The 16,966-nt window shown below is 35.1% G+C and overlaps 1 protein-coding gene across 7 annotated transcripts in view; it reads right to left on the reverse strand.

The window, feature by feature from the left end:
- Positions 1-16,966, reverse strand: part of LOC121071589 (golgin subfamily B member 1-like) — a 45,699-nt gene that overhangs the window by 4,644 nt on the left and 24,089 nt on the right. For all 7 annotated transcript variants that reach the window (XM_040559958.1, XM_040559957.1, XM_040559962.1 and 4 more), the window contains exons 21-25: positions 6,200-16,765; positions 5,644-5,795; positions 4,041-4,200; positions 1,670-1,822; positions 389-556 (exon numbers count right to left, since the gene is read on the reverse strand). In XM_040559958.1, the coding sequence (XP_040415892.1) occupies positions 389-556; positions 1,670-1,822; positions 4,041-4,200; positions 5,644-5,795; positions 6,200-16,765 (11,199 nt within the window). The remainder of the gene's footprint in view (positions 1-388; positions 557-1,669; positions 1,823-4,040; positions 4,201-5,643; positions 5,796-6,199; positions 16,766-16,966) is intronic.

Consider the following 16,966-nt stretch of genomic DNA (forward strand, 5'->3'; position numbering starts at 1 on the left):
ACTCATAGACCTTGCAAAATGATTCATGACTGCTGTGAAAGTATCACCAAACTTTGCTAATCCAACGATTAGTGATCATTCAATTACCTCTGCCAGTTGTAGACCAATTCAAAAAAGACAATGACTCAAAATGAAAAAAGTGTCAGTACAGATCTTCCTTAAATTAAAAGTCAAATAAAAATAGCTTTATAGCAATAAAGACAGTTATCTTCAGTGCATCATAGACTAGCAGAAGTATTGAATCAGTAGAACAGGAAGCATTTACTGTATTTTTAATTTATTATTTATTAATAAAAGATTTTGGTTTTTTGTTTGTTTAGCACAAAAAACAGCAAAAGCACGAGCATAAAAGAAAGAACCCTAAAAATTTTTCCATATGTTCATTTACCTGAACAGTGCCTCGGAAAGACGTCACTTGCATTGTCTGATATTCTCTCTCCAGCCTTAAGTAACGACTCTGCAAATCAGTGTAACGAAGCTGGTTATCCCTTAGAGTCTGAGACAGAGTCTTCAACTGGGCAGACAAGACAGCATTCTCTTCTGCTGACTGCACAACCTGAAAGAAATTAACATTTTAATTAACAAAGAAAAAAAAATGAATTATCTCCTCCAGCAAATTACTACAGATTTGAGACCTGTTGTTGAATATAATTGTGTATTGTTTTCAAAATTCCATCAATTTTTTGGCAAGGTCACTTTGGTAAGATTTAACTATCTATTTTACAAGCAGCAGAAATAATAAAACCTGCATATTGGTTTTCTCTGTAATCAATATGCCAAAAGAGTAACTCCAGCTTTTCCCCAATGCTTTCCTCCCCATGTTTGCTATGACATCCCTATGTGGCTAAGTACAGTATACATGGCTATATTCATTGTCCTGAAGTAGGAGCTAAGTAAATTGAATAGTATAAACATGTTCATCAGGCAATCAAGGAATGTATAGCTGTTGAGTTTTCATCTTTTGAAAAACAGAACAGTAATTTGCATCTCCACCCTTTACCCACATACTCATCTTGTGGGAGCTTGAGATTACTATGCCTGTTTCAAAATTTCGTTGAAATTGTTATTAGATTCATAAAGTGTTTGGGTGAAGCAGTGAAAACAGACACAATCACAGATGAAAGGTAACATAAACCTAATTTGCTCTGCATACCAGACTACACGAAGCAAGATAACTGTTTAGGGAATTTCCAAGAACATTTACAAACTTCTGCTAACAAAACTGAACACACATGCACACACATGCACCCCCCACATCTTAACAGCCACATAAGGGTTCATAAAGACACTGTGATGAAACATTTTTGAGGTTTTTAACATTTGGTATGAGATAGCTAAAATCTTGTTCCAGCTAAGACAGACATCTGTTTCTGTCTAATGAAAAATACTTTACTTTGAGTTCAAGTTCAGCAATGTCTCTTTAAAATGCAGATTCAAATAAACATATCTCACACAAATAAGTAGTCAGGAAGGCCACAGCATAAATATAACACTAAGCTTAAGTTTGCAATTTGTAGTCTGAGCCAACTGGGATGTTATGAAGAATCTAAGTTTTAAAGCACTCTAAGTTTCAATTACACGAGATACCACCAGTTTAGCAATATTTCTATGTGGTAACAGCTCAAATTCACATTAACTCTATAGGATGACAGTTGTTGTTTTAAGTTACCTTTGAATTAATCTGATGTAAATGCAGATCCTTCTGGTGCATCTCCTGAAGACAGCGTTGCAGCTCATTTTGAAGTTGATTCTTCTCAGCCAAGACACGTTTGATTTCCTCAGGGATGTCTGCATTTCCAGCAAGGGAGGCAGTTTCTAAAACCTTAAAAAGTATCAGCATATTCAAGGGTAAATAGCATAGGATTTTTTATAAATAGTATACAATTTCAACACTAAATACACATGGACTACGCAATGATAACCTTTTCACAAGATTATTTCATTCTCACAAGTTATCTTGCATTTGCAAGAGGCTTTATTGATATAAATATGTACTACTAAATATTTTCAACTTAACTTCAATACAAAAAAAAAATTACCTTGAAGAAACATGCCAACTAAATTGTAAATTTGCAAATAGCATGAAGCACAGAAGTGGAAAAAAAAGTAAAGCCAGATGAACAAAATACACCTTTTAAAATCTATTTTCTAATTCATAATGTAGGGTATTCATAACAAGGTAAAAGACAGCTATTTTCTAAATATGAATTTAAAGTTCAAAGTCCATTTTGCAAAAATAATTCAACTCTATCACTAATTAAGAAGGACAAAGTTGTAAGTATCTAGCAGGCCAACATTATGATGTTGATCTGATATAATGAAGGAAAGCAGTCTGCCTCCAATGGTTTCTGGAATTTATTTTCTCATAAAATCATGAAATAAAGACTTATACCACATAAAATATTCCATAACCCAACAGACATTATGGTTCAACAGCTTTTATATATTGTTTTAACCATTAAAAATGAACAGCATATGATAGGCATAATTTGACCAGCTAAAATGTTATTTTTAATAAAATACAAGGAAGATAGCTCATCTCTACTTCCTTTGGCACAGAAAAGGCAAATAAAAATATTACTCTGATATAACACTTTCCTCAAATCTTTAATGATAATCTGCAAAAGCAGACAGGAGACAGCTGATTAACTCTAACAACACGCAAAGACTCAGTGGCCAATAAATACATTGTTGACACCCTACAAATAATAGTACAACATCCTACTCTCTTTTGAACACCTGCCATAGGAACAACTAGTGACACTGTTTTTTTTGCAAACAGCACATGACATCAAATTGGCGAAAGAAAACAGAATTATAGACCCAGAATTTCCAGTTATATTCTCACATATGGGCATAACATATTTAATGTCAACTACTACATAAGTAATCTTCTGTGAGCTGTCTGAAAGTTCCCTGCTCTCTTCTTGATTTTATAGAATTAACTGAGAAAGCTGTAAATTGCATTAGTTCTTTTTCTTTCCATTATCTATCTCTGTATTTATCAACACCAGGTCTACTGCTGAACCATATTCCTCCTCATTCATCTAGTTGGAACTTCTTCATATCATATTCTGGATTTAACTAACCTAAAATAGTCACTTAGAAGACTACTTAAGTAATCTACTAACAGTAGCAACTCAGTAAGGTGCGAATACCATTACAATTCAACCACAGTAAATTGTTACTCCTTTCTGGCTAAGACTCACTAAGCATTACTGGTTTGCAGCAGTCCTTCACCTTTCGCTTTACAACTATATCATTTCTTTATGAAAGTTCTTTCAATGTTTTTTGACCATTACAATGTACTGCATCAGCAAGTTTTCTCTGTTATTTTGTAATTGTAAAATAAACTTTTTTGTTGTTTAAAAGAAGTTGATCAATATCAGACTCCATTAAAAACTGTTTTTAATTATTGCAACTCATTTGCTTGGAATCAGGACCTCTACGATCATCAAGTCCAACCACTAACCAAGCACTGCCAAGTCTACCACTAAACCATGTCCCTAAGCACCACATCTACACATCTTTTAAATACCTCCTGGGATGCTAACTCAACTGCTTCCCTGGGCAGCCTGTTCCATTCACAACCCTTTCAGTGAAGAAATTTTTCTGAATACCTAACCTAAACCTCTTGTCCTATCACTTGTTGACTGGGAGAAGAGATCAACCCCCCATGTTGCTGTAATTTTCTTTGAGCTAGTTGTAGAGAGCAATAAGGTCTCCCCTGAGCGGCTTTTTCTCTAGGCTAAACAATCCCAGTTCCCTCAGCTGCTCCTCATAAGACTTGTTCTCTAGACTCTTCACCAGGTTCATTGCCCTTCTTTGGGCATGCTCTACCACCTCAATGTCCTTCTTGTAGTGAGATAGTTGTAGTTCACTGAATTGACTGACCCCAGAAGTACTGAAATACAGGTAACGCACTCATTACAATCCCACCCTTCACTATCATATACAATATAGTTTTCATTTTGGAAGCGGGCTGTACAATAAATCAATTGAAGCAGATTAGTGCTACCTACCACTTTTTGTTTGTTTACCTTGACTGGGTAATTGCTGCTGGTGGAGACTGATTTCTTAACAATCATGTCTTCTTGCAGCTTCTGTAGTTCTGCAATCTGTCGGTCTTTCTCAGCAACTGTCATTTGACATTGATTTCGCAGTGCCTCGGACTCCAAGAGGAGGAGGTTTTTTTCTGTTCTGAACATAAAATAACAAACTAGCCTTTAAATAACAACATACTTTATACAAGTCAATGAGAAGGATAAAGTTTTACTAATTGTTATTTCTAAAATAAATAATAGCAGTTTTTAAAAAATTATATGTAAATATGGTCCATTTTATGAACATTCTCAATACATATTTCAGTTTGAAGAGGTTGCTTTAAAAGAAAAAAAACAGAAAATAAAGCTTTGAAAGTGATATCATCATGTTTACTTCATTGGATTGGAGACAAGAGTCTACTGTCTTTAAAGATAATAATATTTCTTAATGCAATACATACTTGAGCTATCTAAAGAACAATGCTGGGTAGCAGAGCAACCCTAGGTTTTAGTAGTGTTGAGTGCTGCTCAAGATATACAGTCTATCCTATTTCAAAGAATGTAGATTTGAAGAGGAGTCCCTAGACTCAAAATACTATTAAATAAGCAAACATACTACATCTCCAGAAAGTGCTGTCATAATACAAATGAAATTACAAAGGGCATAACATCAGTTTAAAATACACTTTTGAAGTTTAGAAAAATACTTGGAAAAAACTGTCCACCTGTCAAGTCTACAAATTAGAATGTGGTTTGAATATCTCATGCTAACTTGCTCACATTTGCAAAGATAAATGTGGGGCTGGCCTTCTGATCTACATCCCCCCTCCACACACACACCCTTCTCTAGTGTAAAACAGGTATTATCTGACAGAGGCTTTAATGGCGTAAATTGTACTACAGACGATAGTGCCTACTAGCCTGAAATCCAAACAAAATTATTTTCACTGAACTGATAACATGTTTTCACACTTTGAATCACCTCCAACTAGTTTAAAACTTGAACAACGGGACACCAAATCTTGATCTGTCTCTACTGAGTGCCACTTAAAAATGCCTACTACCTTCTTTGAACGCAGACCTCATATGGCATTCACAGAAAGGTGTCACATTATTCATTTCACACAGATAGTACAAGATGTGAATAATGTTGAAGTGGACCCTTCAATCTACAAAAATATTGCTCAAATGTGAAATGAAGTTAATTTTCAATATGTAGTTGGCTCACACTTGGAATATTTCAGATGTCTATTTAAAAAAAAATGGAGAAAATATTCAGCCATCCCAATGGTTACTTTTACTGAGAAGAGAATATGATACCAAGCATAGAAAGATGATTCTTATTCTGTGATTTCATATACCCAAGTCACCAGCTGGAGAGAAAACATTCATTCAAGACTGACTGAAATTTTGCATAAACAAAGAGATCACTACATAAAGGTACAAAGATAAATGGGAAGAAAGAAAACTGAGAATTTGACTGCGAATATTATGGAAATATTCTTCTGGTAGACTATACATAATATTCTATGTCAGTTTAATGTCAGGTTGTGAAGACATTGAGAAATTCTAAACAAAATCCACGTGTATTATTTGTTACCTCAATCCAGCAAGCTCACTCTGGTATGATGCAATCTCTCTCTCAGTTTCTGCTTGGAAGGCTTTTGTCTGATGCAATGCCTTCTCCAACTCATCAACCTTGGTCTTCAGTTCTGATATTTCAACAGCTGCAAGGCTGGCTCCTTCTTTAGCCTACATTTAATAAACATGATTAGTGAGCTGGAATGAAAAATATGTGCTTGAAGTTCTATTAGTGTTAGAATTCTAGAACACAATTATGTTGTGTTTTTTTTTCCCATTTGCTCTTCTTTAACAGGATAACTACCTAAACTATCAAAATTGTGAGCATGCCTTCTCTAGTCATACAATGTTTTCTTGGCGCTTGCATAAATCTTGACATTAAACTTCAGAATCCATAATGTCTCTAAGTATTCTCTGCATTAAAAAAATACACATTGATGTAGCTATTTAAAACTTACCAATCTTTCCCAATTGATCTGAGGCCTAACCAAATTACTTTTAAAAGAATTTATCTCACTGATGCTGTTGCAAGCAATGGGAAATGAAGCTGTTCCCTGTTTAGTTTCAGAAACTACCTTCTGTTTGCTGAGTTCCTGCAGCAATTTGTCTCGGTCATCCTGAAGACTGGCCATAGCCTTGGAAAATGCTTCAATCTGGTGAACATAATTCCCACACTCAGATGAGAGTCTGCCAATCTCCAACTCATGGGTGACTAATGTCCTACAGAGATTTTCAATTTCATCAGCAATCTGCTCAAGCGTAACCTTATTTGCAGCATCAAAATGCACCTTATTCAGAAGATCATTTTCTTTGAGCATACTGACAAGATTTGATTTAAAGGAATCCAATTCAGCTTCAAGTTCATCTCCTTTCTTTTTTTCGGACTTCAGTTCTGATGTGTACTTGCTCTGAAGTATCTTTAAGTCTTCTATTATCCTGTCTCTGTCATTTTGCAGAGCAGTCATTGCTTTCCCAAAGGCCTCATTTTGGGATCTCAGATCTCTATTCTGAGATTGAATTTCTAGTATCATCTCTGTAAAAGCATCAGGTTCATCTCCATGCTCAGGTGTCAAAAGAGTCTTATTGTATTCCCCATCTGCATTTCTACCTACTGATTTCTGGACTTCTTGAATCCTCTTCTGAAGTTTTGCTCCATATAGTCCATCAGATACACATTCTTTTTTCTGAATACTACCACTAGTTAACAATTTCTCTCCAGATTCAGAAACAAGTTTCTCCTTGTTTAATGATGCAATTAAAGATTCTAAATCATTTACTTTAGACACTAATTTTTTATTTTCATGTTCCAAAGATACAGCAGTGTCTATTTGCAGTTGATTGGACTGTTGCATGTCTTTTATTTGCTTTTGAAGATCATATTTTTCTTTTTCAAGGCGTTTAATAAAATCCAATTTCTGTTTAAGTAAGTCTTTCAGTTGATGATCTTTCAGAGATAAAACTTGGTTAAGATCTTCCCTATACTTAATTAGCTGTGCACTTAACATTGCATTTTCAGAATGAAGATCATCTATCTGATTGAGAAGTATCCTTAATTCTTGTTTCAAAGCATTATTTTCACTTGCATTGCCAACTATAAGACTGTCCCGCTCATTTAAGACATTTTGGTGAAGATGTTCCAACTCTTTGTATTTAGAAAAAAGATCATCCCGATCATTCTGAAGAGATGACATTGATCTTTTAAAAGCATCTATTTCACTGACAATTGCAGCCTTATCTTGATCTGCTTTATCTGCTTTCATCTGGAGATTTCTTAGTTCATTTTCCATCCTCTGACAGGACTCCTCAGATTGTTGTCTCCCTCTCTGCAGAGACCTTAACTGAAGTTCATATTCTTTGATCTGTTCTCTATGTTGAGTCTGTACCTGAATCAGATAGTCAGAAATTTCATCACCTTTTGAAGAAATGAGTAAGGAAATTTCTTTATCTTTATTATTTAGCATGATTTTCATTTGCTCAGAAATGGTAATCTGCTTTTCCAATTCAGCATTAATTTTTTCCTTTTCAGCTAGAAGCTGTTGCAATTCTTGTTCTTGTCTTGTAAAATTACTTTCCAGTGCTTTTATCTCTCTTCCTGCACTTTTACTGTTCTCTATGAGATGATTAAGAGAATTATTTTCTTTAAGGAGTGCTTGCAAAGCTTCTTCTTTTGACTGAAGAGCACTTTCCAATTCTTGCTGCCTGTTAAAAAAAGAGGTATTCTCTTCTTTTATTCTGCAGAGCTCTTCATGCCGTTGTGTATCAGCAGATTTTTGCCTCAAGTACAGTTCATCCTTTGTTTCCTCTACCACAGAATATTTGATATTCAGTTCTTGAATCTGAGTCATTTTGTCTTTCAGTTCATCTTGTAAAGACATTATCCTTTTATTACTGTCTTCTATCTGTTTCTCTTTACTTTGGATGGCCTCTTTGAACTGCATTTCCCAGGTCTTCATTTCAGTCATTACCCTATCCCGGTCATTTTGAAGAGAGGACATACACTTTGCAAAAGCAGCTAATCGTGCCAAAGCTGCATTCAAATCTGCCTGAAGTTTCTTGTTTTGAGAATCCTTAAAGTTAACTTCCTCTTGCAATCCATGAATCTCACTAACTGCCCTATCTTTTTCTCTCTGAAGGGCACTATGTCTTTCCTCTAGGTTCAAAAACTCTCTTTTGTGAACCGATTTTGATTGTTGAAGATTAAGTTCCAATTCTGTCACATGTTCTCTCTTCTGGATTTGTAGTTCATCTTCTTTCTTCTTAAGTTCTTTTCTCCAATTTAGATTCTCGGCTGTAAGCCTGTCCACTTCATTCTTTGACTGATCCAACAAGCTCACCTGTGAAGAAAGCTTTTCATTGAGATGGTTTATTTCTTCATTTGATTTGGCAAGCTTTTCTGACATATTACTTAAGTCCTTTTCAAACTTCTCACTTTTTGACTGTGACAGTTTCACAGATCTTTCCAAATCCAGGATCAGCTCCTGGAGTTTTATAGAATCCTTTTGCAAATGGTTGATCTCTTGCTGTTTCTCCTTTAAGAGTTCTTGTAATTCTTTTGTTTTGTTTTTACTTCCACTGTTATCTCTCTGGGCACATTTCACCTTTTCCTCAAACACTTTTACGAGGTGTAACTGCTGTTCTTCTTTTTCTCTAATCACGTTACATTTTTCTGCCTTTAAGTCTTCCAGTTGCTGTAACAGCAAGTTATTCTGCATCTGTACTGATTTCACTCTATCAGTAAGATGATCAATTTTTTTAATGTGATTAAGCAATTCTGTTTCAAGACATTCTCTCTCATTCTTTACTTTGTAAGAACTTTCTTGTACATTTTCTAATTCCTCTTGTAACAGACACTTATCATCCTCTAAAATCTTAACTTTTTCATTTAGACTAACAATTTCTTGGTTAAGACTTTTACATTCCCTGTCCAGCTTTGTGATACAATGATTTTTATAGTCCAAAGATTTTTCAGTTTCTTTCACTTTTTCTGAAATTAATTTTCTTTCTTGTTCTAGGACAAGCACATCTTGTTCTTTTTCAGAGAGTTTATCCTTCAACATGTTAATGTCCTTTAACAATGATTCATTCTCATACAATGCATCAGTCATTTTAGATTGCATATCATTTTGGTATGTTTCCATTTGAACTTGAAGGTCTCCCAAAGCTGCTTTAGTTACAATGATGTTATTATGAAGAATGTCATTTTCACTCTGAATTTTCTCTAAAGTCTGCTTTAAACTTTCAGAAGTTTGCTTCAGCTGCTCGTTTTCCTCTGTTAGCTGATGATTCTGCTGAGTGAGCTCCTGAAGACGATCCTTGTGTTCTTCCATCCTTGCCTCTTGCTCACGTATCTGCCTTTTTGCTTTACTTTGTAATTCATCAACTTCCAATTTCTTGGATTCGCTCAGTTGTTTCAGTTGATCCTTAATAACTTTATTTTCATCAATGAGCTTTTGAAAACGCTTCTCAAGAGCCTCCTTCTCAGATTCTCCTTCCTTGAGTCTTTGAATAGCCTCTTGCTTCTCTTTTCTAGTGGCATCAATAACTTGCCTCATATCTGCTATTTTACTACTGATATTCTCATAAGCCTGAAGAAGCGATTCATACTCTTGCTTTAATTCACTATGCTTAGCCTTCCATCCTGTTAATTCAACTGTCTGAGAATCTTTTAAGGTATTTAGCTGGAAAGAGAAGGCCTCTTTTTCCTGAACTATAGTCTCCATGGTAGATTTAAGACTTTCACATGCAGCAGTGAGGTTTTCATTTTCAGTCAAGAGTCTAGCATTTTCAGAAACAAGGCTCTCCTCTTCAGATACTGGAGAAATAGTATTTGAACTTTGCTTTTCTCTACCAAGCTCTAACAACAATTGTTCAAGCGTACCTGTCTTGTTCACCAGTTCCTCCCTTTCTAATATCAGCTTATCAATCTGGTCTTTTAGACATTTATTTTCTCTCAGGGCCTCTTTCCGTGATATTAAAGCTGCTTGTAATTTTCTCTGAAGGCGGTCTTCTCTGGGCTTCTCCTCTGCTGTAGTTCTTTGCTCTTCTGGTTTAGAATAATTTACATTTACAGTTTTTACCAGTGCCTCTTGAACTATTTGCATTTCTTTCTGGATTTGATATTCCATTGTTTCTTTCAGTTTAGTTTTCCCAGAGTAATCAGTCTCTGATAGTTGAAAACAAGTGCTTTTACTTTGCAATTTTCCTTGAAGCGAATTACTTTCTAAACAGAACTCTCTCAGTTCCTTTTCAGTATCATTTTCTTCCTTAAACTCTTTGCATGACACCACAGGACTACTTATCTCAGCCTTCTCATGTAGTATGCATAGCTCTCTCATAAGCTTTTTGTTTTCTTCACTGAAATGGTTTACCTCACTTTTCATATTAATTAGCTCCAAATTGGACTTCTCTAAACAACTGAGAAGCTCCTCTTTTTCACTCTTCATTTCTTCCAATGCCACTTTATAACTGTGGGCTTCTTCTTGGCCCTCCTTTATAGCTTCTTTTAATAATTCCTTTTCCAGATCAAGTTTCTCTCTGAAATCCTTAAGTGAAGAATGCAATGCTTCTATCTCCTCATTCTTTTCTGCAACCTCCTTCTTAGCTTTCATTCTCAATCTCTGCAGTTTCTCCTGGCTCATCTTGTAATCCTCTTCATTTTTTTTAATAAGTGTTTCTTTCTCATTATTGACATGTTTAAGCATTGCCTTAATGTGTACAACTTCAGCCACGTACGCTTTCAGCTTTTTCTTTAGCTGCTTTATGTCCTCCAACAAACTGTCCTTACATTGCTCCTGGTACTGTTCCTGATGTCTCACAGAATTCAAGTCAACTTTAAGAGTTTCTTCTCTTTCCCCACCGAATTCAACTAATATTTTTCTCAACTCTTCCTTTAGCATTTCTGTTTCCTCCTGAAGCTTTGCATAATTACTTCTTAGTTCTTCTAATTCAGTCTCTTTCCTTGTTACTGAAGTTACTAGGTTTTCTGACTCTTTCAAGAATGCAGTCTGAACCTTGCTTGTTGATTTGTCTGATTCCAAATTCTTCACATCAGTTTCTTCACATTTTCCCAAAAGCTCCCCCTGTAAGGTTTCTTTTTCCTTTTTAAATTGATTCATAATATTAATTTCACTGTTGGAGTCCAAACTTTTCTTATGGTCCCCAGCACTTAAATTGGTCTCTTCAGAACTGTAATTTTTCAATAATTCTTCCCTCTTAACTTCAGACTTCACCTTTTCAAGAGCTATAAAGAGCTGAGAACGTTCCTCTTCATATGCACTTACTTTTTCATCAAGCACAGATTGTATGTGAGCAAGCACGCAGTCCTTTTCTTCTAAAGATTTTAGGTTCTGTTCACATATATTTTGTTTTTCAGCAATAACATCAGTTAGTCCTGCAATACTGGTCTCAAGTTGCTCTAAATGAGAGGCCTTCACAGACAACATTTCATTTAAATCACTTATTTTGGCATCTTTTTCTAAAAGTTCTTGCTTCAAAGTTCCAAGATAAGACTCAAAATCATTATTTTGTACTTCAACTAGTTTCAGCTTGTCTGTTAACTCGTTAACTTTCTTCAACAACTCCTCTGATTTTTTTTGCTCTTTTTCTACTTCTTCCTGTCCACTCTTTTCTAGTTTTCCAACTTTTTGCATTAGATCTCTTCTTATTATCAGTGCTGCTTGAAGTTTCTTTTTCAGATTCTCTTTTTCCTTGCCAAGTTTCTCAAGATTAAACTGCATCTCACCTTTTTCTTTCATTAAATCTTTAACAACAGCTTCTCTATTGCTTAACATAACCTGACTACATTCCAGTTCTCTCTTACAGTCCCCAAGTTCCTGCAGTACTCTATTTAGTTCTTCTACAGAACTATTATGAACAGCTTCCAGATCCTGCAGCTTGCTATTTAACGTATTCCTCTCTTCTGAAAAATTCAGCATTTCATTTGACAATGATTCCATGACCTGGGCAACAGAGCAGTCCTTTTCTTTCAGCTGCTGGCTTAGACCAGAAATTAAATTCTTTTGCTGATTTACCTGTGAAGTTAAGTTTTCTATGAGCTGATCTTTTTTTCCCATTTCTTCAAGAAAACTTGCTACTTTTTTACCTTCAACATGCAATTTTTCTTGACTGGTTCTTACTATTTCTTCTGATTTATTTATTTTGTCCTGAAGAAATTCAACCTGCTTATTCATTTCTGCAAATGATTCTTCTCTTTCTTGCAAAAGAGACTGTTGCTTACATAATGTTTCCTTGACGGTGACCATTTCTTGTGATAGGCATTCAATTTCAGATTCATAGGTGCCCTTCATCTTTTCAATATCACTCTGCAGCAACTCCTTCTCTTTCTCAAGTAACCGCATGCTTTTTAATTCATCTTTTATGATATCTATTTCCTTCTGTTTTTCTAAAAGAATCAGTTGCAATTGTTCTCCTTCTGCTTCTTTGCTCAAAATAGTAGTTATCAGAGTGGAGAATTTTTCCAACTGAATTTTACTATCAGGTAGCTGCAGTTGGGAATCTGAAGTCTGTGCATTCTCTTCTTTATACAAAAGCCTACTATTAAGTAATGGAGATAGGGTTTGAGTTAATTCCTCTTTAGAAAGATCCAGCTCTTGCTGTAAAGACTGGATTTTGTTATCCTTTGATTTCATTTCACTTTCTAAACTGCTCAATTGCTCAGTAAGATTTTTATTTTGTAAAGTTGCCCTATCAAGTTCTGTCACCCATTTGTTTTCTGACTCATGTAGACTTTGTTCTAGAGTTTTAAATTTAAGTTCTAACTTGGAAAGTTCTTCACCCTTCGCACTAACCTGCATCTGTAACTTCTCTTTTTCAGTCTTCATCTGCAGTTTGACAGCATCTATCTGCATTCTTGAATAATTCTCACTGGTTTCTAGTTTTTCGTTAATTTCTTGGAGCTCTTTCAATTTCTTTTGCAAATGATTTTGAGATGCAGTAAGCTGTGTGTTTTCAGCCATCAGTTTATCAGCATCTTCTTGTAACACGTTTTTTTCTTTCTGTAAAGATTCTACCTGGCTTTGCAGATTACCTATTAAGAGCGCATTGTCGTGGCTGTCTTGAGATGATTTGGAATTTACATTCATCAGCTCTAACTTTAAACATGCTATGTTATCTGCCTGTTCAGTGCACGTCACACACAGGGACTCCACAGTCAATTCTTTTTGCTGTAAATCTTGTTTCCATGTACTTACTTGGTCTAGTGCTTTTTGGTATTCATTTTTTACAGTCTCAAGCTCAGCTGTCAAAGAATCGATTTTTTTCTGATTAATATTAAAGTCTTCATTCTTTTCCCGAAATTCCTTAGTAAGATTTTTCATGGCTGCATCACTTTTCTCTAATTCTTCTCTGAGAACCGCAATCTCACTAGAAAGAATATTAATGTTGCTATCTGCCAACTGTATACTTGTATCTTTCTCCTTCACAGAATTAAGCAGTCCAGCAATAACTTCTTCTTTTTTATTAAGAGCTGCACTAAACTCAGTTTTGAGTTCATACTGTGCTTTAATTTTTTGCTGAAGAGAAAACAAAGCATCCTCTTTCTCGTGGACTAGTTCTTTAGATTTTTGTAGTTCTTGTGTTAGGTTGTGTACCTGACTTTGGAGTTGAGAAATTAAATTTATATTCTCTTCATCTGTCTTTGCTTTCTCCTTCAGAGTTTTGAGGAGACTTTTATTTTCTACAAGAGACAATTCCTTTTCTGACAATGACCGGTCCATCTCAATTATTACATTCTTCTGATGTTGTAATTCTTTTTGTAAATTCAATTTCACATCCTCCAGCTCCACCACCTGTTTCTTTAATACCTCACATTCATTCTCTTTTTCTTGAATTTGCATCTTTAAACTCTCACTAAACAATGACATACTATTGACAGTTGAATCTTTTTCTGAAACAAGTGCTTTTAATTGTTCTGCTTCTGAGGTTAAAAGCTCTAACTGCTTCTGCTGCAAAACAGATGATTCCTGTGCATCAGAAAGATGTGCTTTTAAACTGACATACTCATCTGACTTTTGTTTTAAAGATTCATCCTTCTGTGTAATTGAATCATTTAACTGTGCTGTTTTTTCTGTCACGTTTCTAAGCTGATATTGAAGGTCAGAAATAACCTCCATATTCTCAGACAGTTGAACCCTAAGTACATCAGACTCTTCAGATTTATCTTTTAATAACTTTAATTCTTGGGTTTGTCTCTTACATTCGTTTTCTTTTTCCTGCATTGCTTGTCTAAGCTGACTGGTTTCAAAACCTAGGGTTTGTATTTGGTTTTGCAGATCTGAAACAATTTTCAAATATTGCCCTTCTCCGGCCATTTTACTATCTTTCATTTGCTGTATCAAAACATCCTTTTCAGAAATTAGAGTTTCTTTTTCTTCTAAGACAGTTCTTAAGTTTTCTTTCTCAATCACTAGGCCATCAATTTCGTCCTTCAGAGCCAAAATATTATGACTTTGTTGGGACAAGTGTGAAGTTAAAGCAGCTACTTCATCTGACTTTTTCATTACCGTAGCATTTACTGTTTCAATGTCTACTTTCAATTTTTCATTTTCTAGAGCTGCTGTGTGTGCTTGTTGCCTTGCTGAAGTAACTTCAGACTGCTGCTGCACCAACTGTGACCGAAGAACTTCAAATTCACGTGACTTCTCACTCAGTAAGTTTGAAAGGTCCTCCTTTTCATTCTTAAGCACTGCCACTTCTTTGCTTAATAGTTGTAGCTGATTATTTAACACTCTGCTTTCTTCAATTTTTTCTGAAACTTGCTTATGAAGCGTCTCAAGTTCTGAACCCTGACTTTTTACAGTCAGGTTTCTTTCCTCTACCCACTGAGATAACTTTGTTTTTTCTTCCTTAAGATTTTTAATCTCATCCTGCAACTCCACAACATAAAATTTACTGTCTTCCATTTCCTTACGTAATGAATCATTTTGAATGATTTTTTCTTCTAGACACCTGCTCTTAGCTTCAAAATCCAAAGTTAAGCTTTGAACTTGTTCCTGCAGTAATAAATTCTTTTCCTTACTATGGTTGAGCTCTTGGATTAGGGTGCCGCATTCAGATAACTTACTATTTATCATTTCTTCTTTCTTTATCTCATTGTCTTTGGCATTCTTCAGTTGAATGAGAAGTGATTGCATTTGTTCATGCAACTGTTGTGCCTGTTCCTTGCTTTCAAACAATTGATCAGCTAACACATTACATTCCTTTGTTTTCTTCTGCAGCTGTTCTGCAACTGAATTTTCTTTTTGCTCTGCAAGTATTGAAAGTTGTTCAATCTCTTTTGCCAGAGTGTTTTTATCACAATTTAGTACTGAAAGAGTTTTTTGGTACTCGGCAGTGCTAACAGATAATTTGTTCTCTATTTCTGCCACAGCCTGGATTTTCTTTAACAATTCACACTCTTTTACATCCAGAAGTTTGGACAAATTCTCATTTTCACTGATTAACTGTTGCTTCTCTTTTTCCACTATATCTATACTTTTTTTCAGTTGTTCATTTGCTTTTATTTTCTCTGCCAGTTCTTCTTCTTTCCCCTCAAGATCTGCCTGCAATTGCTTATAAGCTGAAGCTTTCTCCTGTGTCTCTATTTCCATCTTGTTAATTTGTTTATGTATTTCACTTAATTGGTTATTAAGCTCTTTGCAACATGTCTCTTTGGCTTTCAGATCTCCAGTTAATTTAAGTTTAGTCTCTTCATTTTGTTGCTCCAAAAACCCAAGCTTCTTATCTAATGAAATAATGATCTCTTGTTTCTCTTGTAATTCTTTTTTAATTGTTTCCTGATGTTCAGTATGTTCTGTAAGCTTCCGACACAACTGAGCTAACTCTTCATCTTTTTTAGCATCTTCCAAAACTAGTTTGTTGTATAAATCTTTAATTGATTTTAACTCATTTTCAAGTGTCTGTTCTTTACTCTCTTTCTCTTTAAGCAAACTGTTCCATTTTTCTTTTAGTGTGTTGCTTTCCTCAATCTGAGATTTCAAATATTCAGTTTCTTTTCTTTGTTTATTCTCAGTTTCTTGTAGCTTTTCAGATGATTTGCTAATTTGTTCTTTCAGTAAAGTGATTTGTGACTCACACTCCATAAGATTGTTACGGTATGCAACATGGCTGGCCTTGATCTCTGAACGAAGATCCTTAATTGTAATGCTGTTCTCACTGATTTGTCTTATTAATTCCTCATTTTCTTTGGTTTTAGCTTCATTCTCAACTCTAACTCGTTCTAGCTCTAGTCTCATTGTATTACTTTGCTCAGAAAGGACAGATATCTTCACACTTGCATCTCTGACACCAGCTGTTTGTACTTCTTTCAGTAAATGAGTTTCCCTTTCGGCCTTTGATAAAGCTTCTTCCATCCCTCTTATTTCTTCATCTTTGCATTGCACTTCATGCTTCAGGATAACAACCTGTTCAGAATATTCTGTCACATTCAAAGATAAGGCAGATATTTCCCTCTCTTTTTCTGCCAGTGCTTCTTTAAGATTATCAATTTCTCTTTCGCGTTTCTGGAGATCTTGAATAAGTTGAGATCTTTCCTCTAAATGGCTTGTATTCAGTTTGTCAAGCTCTTCATTTGTCTGGTCCAGATCTAGCTGCATCGATTCCACCATGCCATCTTGTTTCAAAGTCTAAATATTAAGAAAAGAACATTACAAGAATACTTCAAACATACGTTCGAAGGCAAATGGAAGACACACTCCATATGCAGACCTACTGCTTAAACTAATCCATCTCTCACACTTGACCCTTAATCTAATTACCTATCCAACTGTACAGTCACAAGATCATGATGTTATATTTTAGATTGTTTAAGCATACAGAAAGGTCAG

The sequence above is a fragment of the Cygnus olor genome, chromosome 5, assembly GCF_009769625.2.
Source record: "Cygnus olor isolate bCygOlo1 chromosome 5, bCygOlo1.pri.v2, whole genome shotgun sequence".
NCBI lineage: Eukaryota > Metazoa > Chordata > Aves > Anseriformes > Anatidae > Cygnus > Cygnus olor.